Genomic DNA, 14,747 nt, shown 5'->3' on the forward strand with positions numbered 1-14,747 from the left:
TCCAGCCTTGGGGTAATTGGCAATACAGTAATAACAATGAGAATTTTTTGTGCTGTTTGTAAAAAATATTTACAAGAGCTTGGAAAATGGAGGGAAAAGGAAGGTGGCATTTACTTTTTGTGTAAGAGAACTAGCAAATGAGATTAGTTTTGCTTATAGAATTCTGATAGCTTCTGACCCTTTTTCTTCTGAGGCAAGCAGAATATAGCAACACGTGATTAATCAAATTTGAGTGAAGATACACATGACTGTTCACCAGTCTTGTTTGATGTTGATACTCTGATGTATAAGCAGATTGTTCACCCTTCTCTGCTGCACCTAGAACAACAACACCAACAGTCAACAACTCAGATAAAGCCAGTTGTCTTTGGAGCATCAGCTGAGGAAGTGGTGGAGGAAATTCGCTTTAGGATTGAACAAAAAACAAGACTTACTGCCAGTGCTGGTAAGCAAATTTATATTTATATTATTAGAAATATTTTAAAGTTCCATAATACTTCTCCAGTACATGTCAAGAGTTTAAAAGTAGATTCACAAGATCCTTGTTATGTGAAGAAATGCACAGGTTCTGTTTACAGAAAAAAATAACTGACATAAACAAAATGACTTGCTAAAACTGCTGTATCAGAGTCATGTGCTCAACCTCAATAAATGAAAGTCCTGAACTCTTCAGGCTTTAGCCAACAATATAGAAGCCTTGCTATTAAACTTGGTCTACTCTGTAATGGCATACAAAGTGGTATAGTGGGGTGGGTGGGGAGGCCGCAGCCCCGGGCACATTTTTTTGAGGGGTCATAACCAGGCACAACCATGACAGGCTTGTGCATCAGAGCTTGACTCCAACATGCAAGGGAGTTGTAGAGACAGCTTCCTTGCGTAGTGACCCAACGCTGCCAGCCAGCCGCAGCTCCATTCCCAGATCAGGCTGGACCCAGGAGTGAAGAAGATGAGAATTGGTGGCAGCTTTGCCCCCCCCCCCCCGCTTCCCTGGCTGGGCCACAGCGTGCAAGTGCACCCTCTGCAGCACTTTGCAAGGCAAGCCACAGCAGGCTCCCTCTCCACCCAGTTGCTCTCAGGGGCATGCACTGTGTGCCTGCCCCGAGTGGTGGTAGTATATGCTCTGACACACACTTCAACAACCTCTTAACACTGTTCAAGGCCAGATTAAGGTGGTTGGGAGCCATATATTAATGTTCTTCTTCCTGTTCCTTTCACATTCTTGTGTGTTGCTGGGTGTGGGTAGGAAAGTTTTAGTCCAGAGACTTTACAATGACAGCAGAAAAAATTGCAGTTATGTTTTCTTACGTTGTGAACTGCTCAATAGTCTTTGGATGAATGGCAGCATACTTGTTAGGATCTGCATATATATTTAAAAACAAATTCAACCAAAAACAAAATGAATATTGTTTACTACACAAACCTCATCATAACTATTTCTAAAATCATTAGGAGCAGAAGTAGCAGGTTGGCGTTTTGTATTTGTTTGACGTTTGTTGTTTGCTTGCTTAGGCATTGCTCCAAATACGATGTTAGCAAAAATGTGCAGTGATAAAAATAAACCGAATGGTCAATATAGAATCCCCCCAGAAAGAGAAGCTGTGATGAACTTCATCAAAGATTTACCCATTAGAAAGGTGAGCTGATTTATTTATTATTCAGTGTTGTCATCCTTATTACTGCTGGTAGACTTGTTTACTGTCTTAAACCCTCTTTGCATCTAAATTTAACCCTTTACTATTTTATACTTTAATGAAGTATGAACTCCCATATAAAATTGTGTGCATTTTGTTGTAAAATTGAATGCTTTCTGGGAGTAGGGAATGGATGCTACTAAAATACACTGATAACATTTAATTTTTGTATCCCTTTCCGTTTATTGTATTGGACTTGAGCAAGTAAAGGTTTAGGCCAAAGTTTGAGTGAACATACAAAACTTCTCAGTTTCTAAGGGGCATGTGTGCCATCCATGGCTTGTTGTTAGATCTTTTTTGGTTGAGGACCTCCCACACCAGGAATATACTGAAGATACCTGTGTGGATCCTGCTGGGAAAATGTGACGAACACCCATAGTGTTTTCTGTTACTATTTGGTGAACCGTATAGTAAATGCCTTGGGAAACTCTTGGTCCTCATAACATCACTGAAGATAAAGAACACAGTATGCTGGGTCTGTCATTTAAATAATAATTTACACTTGGATACTGAAAATGCTATGCTATAACATCACAATGTGACTAATACTCTTATACACTCCAAAGAGTAAGATTCCTCTTACTTGCGATGATGGTGACCTGTGATTTTGAGGACCCTTTTTTAATTTAATAATTTAATCTGTAGGTTATATTCTTTTCTCTATCCAGAGCATGAACCAAGAAAATCAGAGCTGTTAATATTTTCATTTTTTGTTGTTTCATGATGGTATTGTTGTTTATGATCTTGAGACTTTTCAAAAACTGTGTTGAGTACTTTGCTAGGAAGTGCTATAAAAATCTGAGAAATATGAAATAAGACAAACATTTGGGGTAGCTCAAAAGAATCAGGTATGGCTAGTTATAATACCTTTTATGTGATCAGCCAAAAAGTTACAAAGTGATCAAGCTGTGAAATAACTTTGCATATAGGTGAAATTTATTAAATATGCTTTCTGCCAGCATGTATCTAGTTTGGTTTCTGTTTATTCTATCCCAATGTGCTATATTAAACTCTGATTTTGCTAATAAAAAGATTACCACTTTTTCTTTGCCTTTGCTCTCTACCTTACAAAGGACTTTTGTGTTCCGATTAGTTTTAGAGTAACTGCTGCCAAAGAGAGAGCTGCATTATTGTTGTTTTTTGCCTCAGTAGTTTTGATGTAACCTCAGATCCTTTTCTGCATTTGGCACATATGCAAAAATGTTAAAATGTGAGTGGGAGGTACTCGTGTTGTCATTCTTCAGGGTTTAGCTTCCTCCCCCAAGTCTCTAGAAGTTAAATCCCCAAAATGGGAAATAGATATTTTTAAGGGCACAGAAAGCATACACATGGAATACTAAAACACTATGCAGTGCAGTGCTTTTGCTAATGTATTAGGTTGGCTCCAGAGAAATAAATGCCCATGTCTTTTTCTGCACCTCTTTCTGTTCCAGCCACCACCACCCTGTCCCAACACCCCTGAAAAGCTGTTTTCAGGGGCTGTAACACAAGTGGCCTGGGGGAATCAATGAAAATGAGGTGAACAAATATTTAGTGAATGTGCTGCAAGGCTTTGGAGGACTGATTGAGAGGAAGGACAGGAAAATCACCTGCTCTCCTCCTTCCAAATGTGTTTTTTCTGTTTCCAACCCATTATGTTTTCCTAGTACAACTGTAACCAAAGTAACAATCATTCTCTTGTCTTCAGTGGAGGATAAAACTGTGCAGAGCAAATGAACACTGCAAGCATTTAAGAGCCTTCTGCAATGTGCTCATAGCAGAGGGATGCAGCTTGCAAAATAAACCTTGCATGTGGAATGTGTCTGTTTTCATCTGAAATGTTGGAGGGTATGCTAACAGGTTTGAGAGGGCTCTAGGTAGTCTGAGTTGTGGACTCCCTCGTGCCTGCCCCCTTCCCAACAGCAGTGGGCAAGACCCTTTCCCTTATTCTTTATATGGAAGTGTGCTGCAAAGAACAGGCTGAGCCTGCAGCCACCCATCATAATCTTCCCTATAACATCCCTGAAAAAAAGAAAAAGTGATGTCAGTGGGCTTTGGTGGGCCCTAGAATTTGCCTGACCATGCTGGGTGCCATCATCAGATATATGTACAGTAATACCTTGGTTCTCAAACTAAATCCATTCCAGAAGTCCATTCCAAAACCAAAGCGCTTCAAAACCAAGGCACACTTTCCCAAAGAAAGTAATGCAAAACGGATTAATACATTCCAGACAGCAATTTAACATTAATTTTACTATCTAATGTGACCATTGATCCATAAAATGAAAACAATAATCATTTTACTGCACTATAAAATAAATAAGACAGTATTGTAGATGATAAAAATTAAAATTATTGTTATTTTTTACCTGTACTGATGATAGTCATTGTTTCAATGGGGGGCTTTTATCCATTTCCACAGTCACATAATCAATCAATCAATCAATCAATTAATAGCTGAACTGGGTTCCACACAGTCACAAAAACAAATTAATCGACAAAAACGCAAAATAAATAGCAAAAACAAAACCGCCAAACTTAATCCATTCCGGAAGTCTGTTTGACTTCCGAAATGTTCGAAAACCAAGGCGCAGCTTCTGATTGGTGCAGGTGCCCCGGAAACAACAGCCGACAACCTCATCGGACGTTTGGCTTCTGAAAAATGTTCGAAAACCGGAACACTTCTGGGTTTTTGCCATTTGAGAACCATGGCGTTTGAGTATCAAGGCGTTTGAGAACCAAGGTACCACTGTACTAGCATAGTCTACTAAAATCTGAAGTTTGGGCTATTATCATTAAGCTCAATAGCATTGTGTGTGTGTCTCCCCCAAGCTGTCTGTTCATTTGTTTTTGCTTAATGTTCAGTCTGAAGAAGCTGGCCCCAATAAAGGTACAGAGATCAAGGGCTTCTATAAAATATTCAGCTTCCAGAAAGCTGTAGCCCTGAAACCTCTTTTTTTCCTTTCAATTTAAGCACTGATATTAATATTGCTCTTGGAATTATGCTGGAGTTGGAACACAGTAGAATATATGCATTTCATAAAGCATAAAATTTCTTAACTATCTGAATGCACGTTTTACAGTTCAGCTGAATCTTCTAGCTCAGGGGTCACCAATGCAGGAACTTTGAAGGCCTTTTTCGGGTCTCTGAAGCAACCTGGGGTGTCTGTAAATTAAATTGCTTCTCTTTGTTTCAGTCTGTGGAGTGGCTTTATTGATTGTGGGAGGGAGGGAGGGAGGGGGGGTGGCAGAAGAAACAATGGCCATTTGTGGCAGAGAGCAGTTAGCCCTCCAGAGAGCTTTCCCCCCCTCAGAGTTTGGGAGCAGTAACAGGGATTGCTCTATTTGCTCAGTGATTTTTTTGCCTGCTAGCCACATCAAGGTTGCAGTGTGCAGTTGCTTTAGCCCCACAGAGATTCCCTCTGCAAAGTCTTGGGGTGAGGAGAGAAGGAGCAATGAGCATCACCCTGTTTGCTCAAGGAATATTATCTCACCAGCCAAGTGGAGCAGGCAGTTGCTTAGCCCCCAGAGGGTTTTTTCAACAAGGGGAGAGGGGAGAAAAGGACTGGTGGCGATTCCTCATCAGCAATTTCTTGCCCACCAGCCACATGGAGCTGGTAACAGGCAATTGCTTATCCCTGCAGAGTGGCTTAAAATTTTTAATTTAAGTGGCAGGTAGGAGTGATAGAAATTGTTCTGTCCACTCAGTAGATGGGCTTTCCTGAATATGTGTGTGTGTGTGTGTGTGTGTGTGTGTGAGAGAGAGAGAGAGAGAGAGAGAGAGAGAGAGAGAGAGAGAGAGAAGGCAAGTATGTAAATACATGTGTGTGTGTATCTGTAGTCTGTACATGTGTGAGACTAAGGAGGAAGTTTGTGATGTGTGCTGTGTGTGTGTGTGAGAGGGAGAGAGAGAGAGAGAGAGAGAGAGAGAGAGAGAGAGAGAAAGAAAGGGGATGAGGTCTGTATGTACATGGGCGTAGCCAGGATTTGTGGGGGGGGGGGGCAGGACACCCACCTGTCATCATCCTCTGTCTGGCTCTGTCTAGCAGATTCAGAATGAGATGTCTCAACAACAGTTTTTTAAAATTACTTTCTTTTAACCACAAGTGCTCAGAAAGATCTGTCAAAATCTTTCTACAATTTTATACTTTTAATTAAGTATTTTTATTTGTTTACTTGATTTTTTTTGGGGGGGAGCTGCCCCCCTGCACCCCCCCCCCATGTTCATATATGTTCAGTCTGTATGTGTGTGTGGTCTCTGTGTCTCTGTGAGTGTAAGAGGGAGGGAGGGAGGGAGAGTGGTGTCTGCATGTATGTGTGAGAGATAGGCGGATGTATGTATTTGTGGTGTGTGCATCAGTGCGAGAGGGAGTTAGTTTGGTGTGGCCACCTTGTATATCTTTTCTGGTACTTGGGAATGTTGTTAGCAGCAAAAACGTGTGTGTGTGTGTGTGTGTGTGTGTGTGAAATCCATATTGTGTAATCAGAACAAACTTACTGTGTGCAGGCAGTTGTTGGGGGGGGGGGGCAGGGATGAAGCAACATTGAGTGTGCTCACTAGTTTTATGTTATGCCATACCCCATGGCAACCATGTTGTGACTGGTGCCTATACTACCTTCTTAAAATGCAAAATGTGCCAGTGGATCCGAAAAGGTTGGTAGCCACTCTTCTAATTGTTTGAATATTGGTGATTGTCCAAATGTCAATGCAGAAGAATGAAATAGGTTCACCAGCCATGGACAGAACTCAACAGGGCCATATAATTATTCATATATATATATATATATATATATATATATATATATATATATATGTATATGTATATGTTAAGTTTTAAATTAATGAATTAAGCACATGTTGCCCTTTTCTAATTTATGTTAAGTGCTCCAAATCTCAGAACCTTGTCCACCTTTAATCACTGGAAATAACTATGACTGATGAATATTCTCACTTCCAGAGCAAATGTTTGTAAACGATGGTTTCATTGTTTTCATGGAAGTTCATTGTTTTATTAGTGTGCATTAACTCTCTTCCAGGTGCCTGGCATAGGAAAAGTAACAGAAAAAATGCTTAAAGCTCTGAACATTGTGACTTGTTCAGAACTTTACCAGCAGAGGGCACTAATTTCTCTTCTCTTCTCTGAAACATCTTGGCGTAATTTCTTGGAAATCTCCCTTGGTTTGGGTTCCACCCATTTAGAAAGGTATTTTGTGTGAATGGGTTGTGTTCATTTTAGATGCTTTCTAAATCTTTTGTTAGCGTGTAACATTGTTACATAAAAGGAACAAAGCCAATAATATGTTTCCTCTAACCGTTCCCACAGTATTCTTGAGCTTGAAGTCTTTCACAGCCCTGCTTAAGATCCTTAACTGTAAAATAGCAACATACATTTATATCTTTTTAAAATAGTGGGTTGTGTCCAATGCTGTCCATGCACAAGCAGAACAGATTTCCACTTCTTCAGTGGGACTTTCCCTCTCCTCCTCCCTGCTCCCACAAAATCTGCTCCAGAGGGTTGGGGGACCCTCTGGAGCAGGGGTCAGCAAACTTTTTCAGCAGGGGACCGGTCCACTGTCCCTCAGACCTTGTGGGGGGCCAGACTATATTTTTTGGGGGGAATGAATGAATTCCTATGCACCACAAATAACCCAGAGATGCATTTTAAATAAAAGGGCACATTCTACTCATGTAAAAACACGCCGATTCCCGGACCATCTGCGGGCCAGATTTAGAAGGCAATTGGGCTGGATCTAGCCCCTGGGCCTTAGTTTGCCTACCCATGCTCTGGAGCAAATATTGGATACTTGAAGGGGCTGCAGAGTAGGGGAGAGGATGGTGATTTCTGCTTACACAGTGTTGAATTCTGCCCAGCATCTTTCAATGAACGAAGCTTAGTTGTGAGTCTTCGTATGTTTTCAATTTTATTGTGCTCTTCAAGAGTACTATGAAACTGACAACTTACCAAAACTGGTGAAACTTAAATTACAGATGTTTTTATTCCTGTTGGATCATATCCAGCTATAGTGATTATAATTTTTTGGGGGGAGGGGGTACGTGGGGTTCTGTATATTTGTATTTGTAATAATGGTGATAAATAATTATATATAAATGTTAAATAAACATACCTGGACACTCACACATCTTTTTTCTTTTTAAAGGGATGGAGAAAGAAAAAGCATGAGCACTGAAAGGTATGTGCTCAGTTGGCTTTTAGAACCTTTGTATTGATTTCACTGTTTTGTTGTTTGCCATGCCAAGCTCCTTTTGGGAAGAAGAGCAGGATTAAAAACCCACTAGGGTATATAGAACTAACATGCTTACCACACAAAATGTGGAGCTTCTTCTGCTTGAGGAAAAATAATTTTCGGTTTATTTGGCGATAAAAATGTGATTCTAGCATAAACAAGTCTTTTTCAATTAGGGAATCTGAGAACTGTACTGAAAGCTATCTTTTTTTGAAGATTAGTAATGCCACATAAAATGCTTATTACTGTTCCAGGAAAACTTATTGAGCTGTTTCCCCTCTATTTTATTGAAACAGTAACGAGCATTTGGTTTACAGTTCTAATGCGGTAGAAAGAACAGTTTTCCAGAAGAATGCCTAGGTCTCCAATAGATAAATGCTCAATTATGTTAGAATCACATTTTAATAATAATAAAAAACTCTCAGAAGTTTAGTTTTTCTTAAGCTGTTCAAGCATTTATAAAACAAGATTCATAAGGCCTTATGAGAATAATTGTGCAAAATCTCTTAAGATTAAAAAAAAAATCAAGAGAAAATTACCATAAGGGGTTGGATCCAGGCCAATGGAGTTGTACTTGGGTCCCACTGAAATCATTGTAAACTGTTAAGTCATTATTCCCACTAATTTCAGAGGAGACTGAGAGCCACCTAGGGTTGTGTTCAGTGCTGCAGAAGCAATGTTCTGTTCACACAACAGCACACACCTTCCTCTCCTTTCCCTGCACAGTGCCAACATTTGCTCCAGGGGGGCCTCCAACCCTCTGGAGCAGACTTTGTGGGTGCAGGGGAGAAAAAGTGGGGAAGTTCCACTGCAAAAAACAGAAGTCTGTTGCATGAGCAGTATGGCAGTCCCAGATGCAACCCTTAGTCAGGATCCAACCCAACATCATTTCTGACACTCCATTCGTTCTTAAGCCTTTATTATTCAGTAGGTGTTTATATGTTTGTTTGTGCAAATTTCTGCCGCTTAGCTTAAACCTTAATATTTTTATTACATGGATCAGTAAAAAAGGCCATGTTTCTCTATGCTATTTGAGGATAGACTATTACTAGTCATTGCTATGATTATGATTACTTTTCTTTTGGCACACAGGACATTTAATGAAATAAGTGCTGCAGAACAATACAGCTTGTGTCAAGAACTTTGCAGTGACCTTGCTCAGGATTTGAAAAAGGAAGGACTTAAAGTGGGTAAATTTCTATAAAATGTCAGCACTCAGATCTTCTGCATCCCTTGTTACAGTATTTACATGGGATGTATTTTTGTTTTAGCTTTTTCTGGTAATATGAATTATTTATGCAAGAATTTGTTTAGCCTAAAGTAATTTTGTGTCTCTTAAAATCAATTCACCAAGTAATTTTGCATAGAACAGATATTATAGTAAAAGCTGTTAATTAGCAGAAGAAGGAACAGTAATGGATTGCCTGTGGTTTTGCTCTGGCCAAGCATATAATGTTCAAACATTTGAAGGGTATACCATTATTCCTCCTCATCTAATTCATAATAGATGCCGCCCAAGGCAAACATTGTCGTTGAAGAGACTGGTATACTGTATGAACTTCAGTTACCCTGCCTAATCTTGACATTTATGGCACCACAAGGAGAAACATTCAGAGGCGTCTAGTAAAAGTGAATTGTCGTAGTGGTACTATATGCTTATAGGAATGAAAACCCTACTTGAGCCCACTAGGAATTGAGCCTACTCCTGTTTGTACAGCCCTTCCCTAGTTTCTATTCCTTGGTCATATTAGAATGTGGCAAATAGAGGAATGCAGATAGTTCTTTTTATTTCTATGACTGAACAAAATTAAGACAGTTGAATGATCAGTTGCTTGGCAGCCCCAGATAAGATGAAAAAGAACATGAAATATCTGTGAAAAGTTAATTATATATAATTGTGAAAAGTTCACTGCAATGGCTTTGATTGCCTTATTGTTAAGTTAGATCTATAATTTCAGGGTATGTCCATTTCAGAAAAAAAAAGTCCTAAAATCCTGTTGGTTTTAATAGGCTAGAACTGTAACTTTAAAGTTGAAGAATGTAAACTTTGAAGTAAAAACAAGAGCTACTACAGTAATGTCGGCAGTTTCTACTGAAGAAGAAATATTTGCTGTTGCTAAAGACTTGCTTCGGTCAGAAACGGAGGCTGCGGCCCCACAACCTTTACGCCTGCGACTGATGGGTAAGTATCACTTTAATTTTTTTACTGATTGTTAGAATTCTATGTGCAACACAGGTATTGGATGGAAAAGGCTGTGCTGCTTATTGCACCTCTCTTAATGTTGTTGTTGGAAAACATCAAGTATCGCTATTGTAGTAAAATGAATTGTTAGAATGTTTTCTTAAAATATACAACATTGTATATTTTCTTAAAATATACATCATCTTCCTTTCAAATAACATTGGCAACAGATTTACTTAGTTTTCTAAAAAGGAGAAGTGTGGTGCTACAATGGGTATGAATTGAATCTACCAGTGTATGCAAGGGGATTTTTATGCAGAATTTGATTTCCCTGAACCTCAGCTTTCACTTAAAAAACCCCCAGAAAGGATACCATCATGTTTAAGGAGATGCCACTGAACACCTTCAGGCAGTGTCAGCAAAAGGCTACAGAATTCAAGAGATGAGGAAAATGTATAGGTTCATGTCTATTGTTCATGGCCTTTGTTATAATACTTTTCTTCTTCCTTTTACCATGTAATTGTTCTGCTGTTACTTGCCAAAATTTCCCAGTAACACATAAATGCAAATACTAATTTCCAAATAAGGCATTCCAACTTATCAGACTCTATTAATTTTTGCTGCATAAGACTTTCCTAATTGTGGGCACCAGGAACACTTTGAGTTTTAATCTTTCTTTCATAAATATTGATTAATATATAAAAATCAAAGATCCCAAGAGAACCTTCTTACTTTATAAGAAATGTTCCTGTTATGTAGTGTAGTTTCACCCTGGGCCAACAGGGGGATGCTGTATATAGTTTTCACTCAGGTCTGTAGATAGTTTTCACTCAGGTCCGCGGCAGTTATTTTAGGCGGGAACTCTGAGCTGTGGTGGTTACAATGTTGACAGCCGGCTGCCTATAAATACAGGCCGGCTGAGCTGTTTGCAGTCAGTTCTATTTCAGCTTACCAGAATAAAAGAGCTACTTGAAGAAATCGCTGTGCCGGCTGCTATGTCAACCCACGACTTAACACTGGCGACGAGGGTGGGATGGATGGACATCAGAGCACAGCCAGATGCGGCCAGCCTCTGAACTGAGCTGAATCACAGAGCGAAATCACTGAGCGAAATCACTGGGCAGAACCAATTCAGAGCTGACTCTTCTGGCTGGAGCACTGTGTTCCATCCATCGCCCTTCACGCCGGCATCGGAATCATGGCTTCACTTGTGCCTCTACCGCCGTTTGCGCCAGCCTCTGAATCATGGGACTCCTACCTCGCTCGGTTCGACTGCTACCTCCAAGCCAACGAGCTGACAGCAGTATCAACGGATCGGAAGCGGGGCCTATTCCTCAGCCTCTGTGGGCCTGAGGTGTTTGAGACGACCCGAGCATTGGTTGCGCCTGAAGCAGTCCAGGCAACACCATGGGACACGATCCAAGAGAAGCTCCGCAACCACTACGCACCGAAGCCGTCCAAGATTGCTGCCCGCCATGCGTTCTACCACCGGAACCAGGCAGAGGGGGAGTCAATCAACAACTACACCACCGCCGTGCGACAGGCTGCAATGCACTGTGAGTTCCGAGACTTAGACGATGCCCTGATGGATCGAATCGTCTGCGGGGTCCGGGACATCCATCTGCAACGGCGCCTCCTAGCCAAGCCAGACCTCACGCTACAGAAAGCCATTGAGGAGGCTGTGGCCTCAGAAGCTGCTGAACGCTCCGCCCAGGAGATCCGCAAGTCCAGCAGCCCGCGTCTTGCTAGGGAGCCAGTTCCGGTGCATCATGAAGAGGCCAGCAGTGATGAGGCATCCTCCAGTAAAGACGATGACGTGCACCAGACAAAGCGGGAGCGCAGGAAGTTCCAACAGAAGTCCAAGGGCCAACCGGAATGTGCTGGCTGTGGAGGCAACCATTCCCGTGCCAAGTGTCGATTCAGAGACGCCATCTGTAGGAAGTGTTCCAGAAGGGGCCACATCGCTAAGGTCTGCCGATCGGCTCCGTCTGACACCCCCCCTTCATCGACTCGCAAGTCCAAGTCTTCACTCCAGTCTGCCAAGGAAAGTTGTTTCGCTCTCACCAACTGCCGCTGCCCGTCTGGAACCACGATTGGCCAAACCGACTCGCCTACGCGACGCAAGCTGAACGTCACGGTGCTCATTGAAGGAGCTCCATGTGACATGGAGATCGACACCGGGTCTGCCCTGTCCATCGTGTCATGGAGCACCATCAAAAGACTGGTACCCAGAGTGTCCAAAAGGCAACTCGGCTCTCACCGCGTACACCTGAGAGACTACCAGGGAAACGACATTCCCGTGGTAGGCGTTGGCCGGTTCCGGATCGCCTTCAAGGATTCTTCGGGCCTGCTCCGGTTGGTGGTGGTCGAAGGTCAGCGGCCAAGCCTCCTAGGGCTAGACTGGTTTAATGCCCTCGGCCTGGAAGTCACCGGCATCAACTGCATCTCTAACGCAGAGACTGAGGGTCTGGTCAAAGACTTTGCCGAGGTTTTTGACGGCACCTTGGGGCAATATACAGGTACGCCCATCTCCTTTAGCCTTGATCCACAAGTCGCCCCCATCAAGCTAAAGCCACGCCGGGTTCCCTTTGCTCTCAAGGCTAAGGTGGACGAACAACTGGACAAACTGATCGCCCAAGGAGTTTTGGAGCCGGTTGACCACGCAAAGTGGGAAACCCCCATCGTCACGCCTGTCAAGCCAGATGGATCAGTGAGAATCTGCGCTGACTACAAGTGCACGATCAACAAGGCACTTCAGCAGCACGCTTATCCGGTTCCTGTTGTCCAACACCTGCTGCATTCCCTGGGTGAGGGTAAGGTCTTCGCTAAGCTGGACCTTGCCCAAGCCTATCAACAACTGCCAGTCGATGATGCCACTGCTGAAGCCCAGACGATCGTCACCCACCGGGGGGCATTCCGTTGCCGCCGGTTGCAGTTCGGGGTGAGTGTGGCTCCTGGCATCTTCCAAAGCCTTATGGAGCGTCTCCTGCAAGGGCTTCCGGGCGTGGTACCATATTTTGATGACGTCTTGGTGTCTGCAGACTCACACCAGCAGCTGTTCGAGCGCCTCCGTGCCGTGCTGACCAGGTTCCAGGAGGCCGGGCTCAAGGTAAAGAGGGAGAAGTGCCAGATTGCCGTTCCACAGGTAGAGTTCCTGGGCTATCTTATCGATGCCTCCGGCCTTCATCCAACCACATCCAAGATCCGCGCTATCCAGCAGGCCCCCACCCCAAAGAACAAAACGGAGTTGCAGGCATTCCTGGGGCTGCTGAACTTTTATAACATGTTCCTGCCCCACAAAGCCACAGTGGCTGAGCCTCTTCACCGACTCCTTAGCACTAAGACGCCTTGGGCCTGGGGTCATCGGGAGACGGCGGCCTTCAACGCGGTCAAGGCTCTCCTTTCTTCAGACAGTGTGCTGGTACAGTACAGTGAATCCAGGCCGCTGGTCCTTGCCTGCGACGCCTCACCTTTTGGCATAGGTGCTGTCCTTAGTCACCGTTTTCCAGATGGAAGAGAAGCACCGCTCGCTTACTTTTCCAGGACACTATCTCCGACGGAACGGAATTACAGCCAGCTCGACAAGGAGGCATTGGCACTTGTGGCTGGAGTGAAGAGGTTCCATGAATACCTCTATGGCAGGACTTTTGACCTCATCACTGACCACAAGCCACTCCTGGGCCTCCTCGCCAACTCCACCGGTCCTCTCACCGGTCCTCCACCGGTCCTCTCACCACGCATGCTGCGATGGACTGTTTTCCTGGCTGCCTACCACTACCGGATCATCCATCGCCCGGGGAAATCGATGGGCCATGCCGACGCCCTCAGCCGTTGCCCTCTTCCAGCATTTGTGGAAGACCCGGCTCCAGCTTCATCGCTCCTTCTGATTGAGGATCTTCCGGCAGCGCCTGTATCGGCTGCCACTGTGGCCTCCGCGTCTGCCCAGGATCGCACCATCAGCCGGGTGCTCAACTGGGTGTGGAGGGGGTGGCCACAAGGGCCTTTTGCAGCAGAGTTCCAGCCCTTCGCAACCAGACAACATGAACTCTCAGCTCATCGCGGCTGTCTGCTGTGGGGAGACCGCGTCGTGATTCCCCAGGGACTCCGTCAGCGCGTCCTGGAGGCTCTGCACGTTGGCCACCCGGGAATTGTCAAAATGAAGGCGTTGGCTCGGTGTTACGTCTGGTGGCCTAATATGGACGATGCCATCACTGCCTGGGTGTCCGCCTGTCAAGCGTGCCAAGAGTCGAGGCCTGCACCACCGGCAGCTAAGGGACACACCTGGGAGACGCCAAAGACACCCTGGTCGAGGGTGCACATCGATCTGGCTGGCCCCTTTCACGGCCGGACCTTTATGGTAGTGGTGGACGCCTATTCCAAATGGCTGGAGGTCGCCCTGATGCCCTCCACCACCACCGAAGCTGTCATCCGGGTGCTGCGAGGCCTGTTTGCAACGCATGGGTGTCCTGATGTCCTTGTCTCTGACAACGGACCACAGTTCACGTCAGGCACGTTTGAGCGGTATCTTTTGGGACTGGGCATCCGCCATGCCCTAACGGCACCTTTTCATCCATCCAGCAACGGGCAAGCGGAAAGAATGGTGCGCTCAACAAAAGAGGCACTGGCACGCCTGGACCGGGGAGACTGGC

General features: G+C 44.1%; 1 protein-coding gene across 3 annotated transcripts in view; it reads left to right on the forward strand.

Annotated features, from left to right (window-relative positions):
• The window catches only part of POLK (DNA polymerase kappa), a 43,052-nt gene that overhangs the window by 16,251 nt on the left and 12,054 nt on the right, over positions 1 to 14,747 (forward strand). For all 3 annotated transcript variants that reach the window (XM_083465247.1, XM_083465245.1, XM_083465246.1), the window contains exons 7-12: positions 323 to 445; positions 1,510 to 1,634; positions 6,708 to 6,874; positions 7,830 to 7,862; positions 9,009 to 9,102; positions 9,927 to 10,098. In XM_083465247.1, the coding sequence (XP_083321373.1) occupies positions 323 to 445; positions 1,510 to 1,634; positions 6,708 to 6,874; positions 7,830 to 7,862; positions 9,009 to 9,102; positions 9,927 to 10,098 (714 nt within the window). The remainder of the gene's footprint in view (positions 1 to 322; positions 446 to 1,509; positions 1,635 to 6,707; positions 6,875 to 7,829; positions 7,863 to 9,008; positions 9,103 to 9,926; positions 10,099 to 14,747) is intronic.

The sequence above is a fragment of the Podarcis liolepis genome, assembly GCF_965112155.1.
Source record: "Podarcis liolepis genome assembly, chromosome: 11".
Classification (NCBI taxonomy): Eukaryota; Metazoa; Chordata; class Lepidosauria; order Squamata; family Lacertidae; genus Podarcis; species Podarcis liolepis.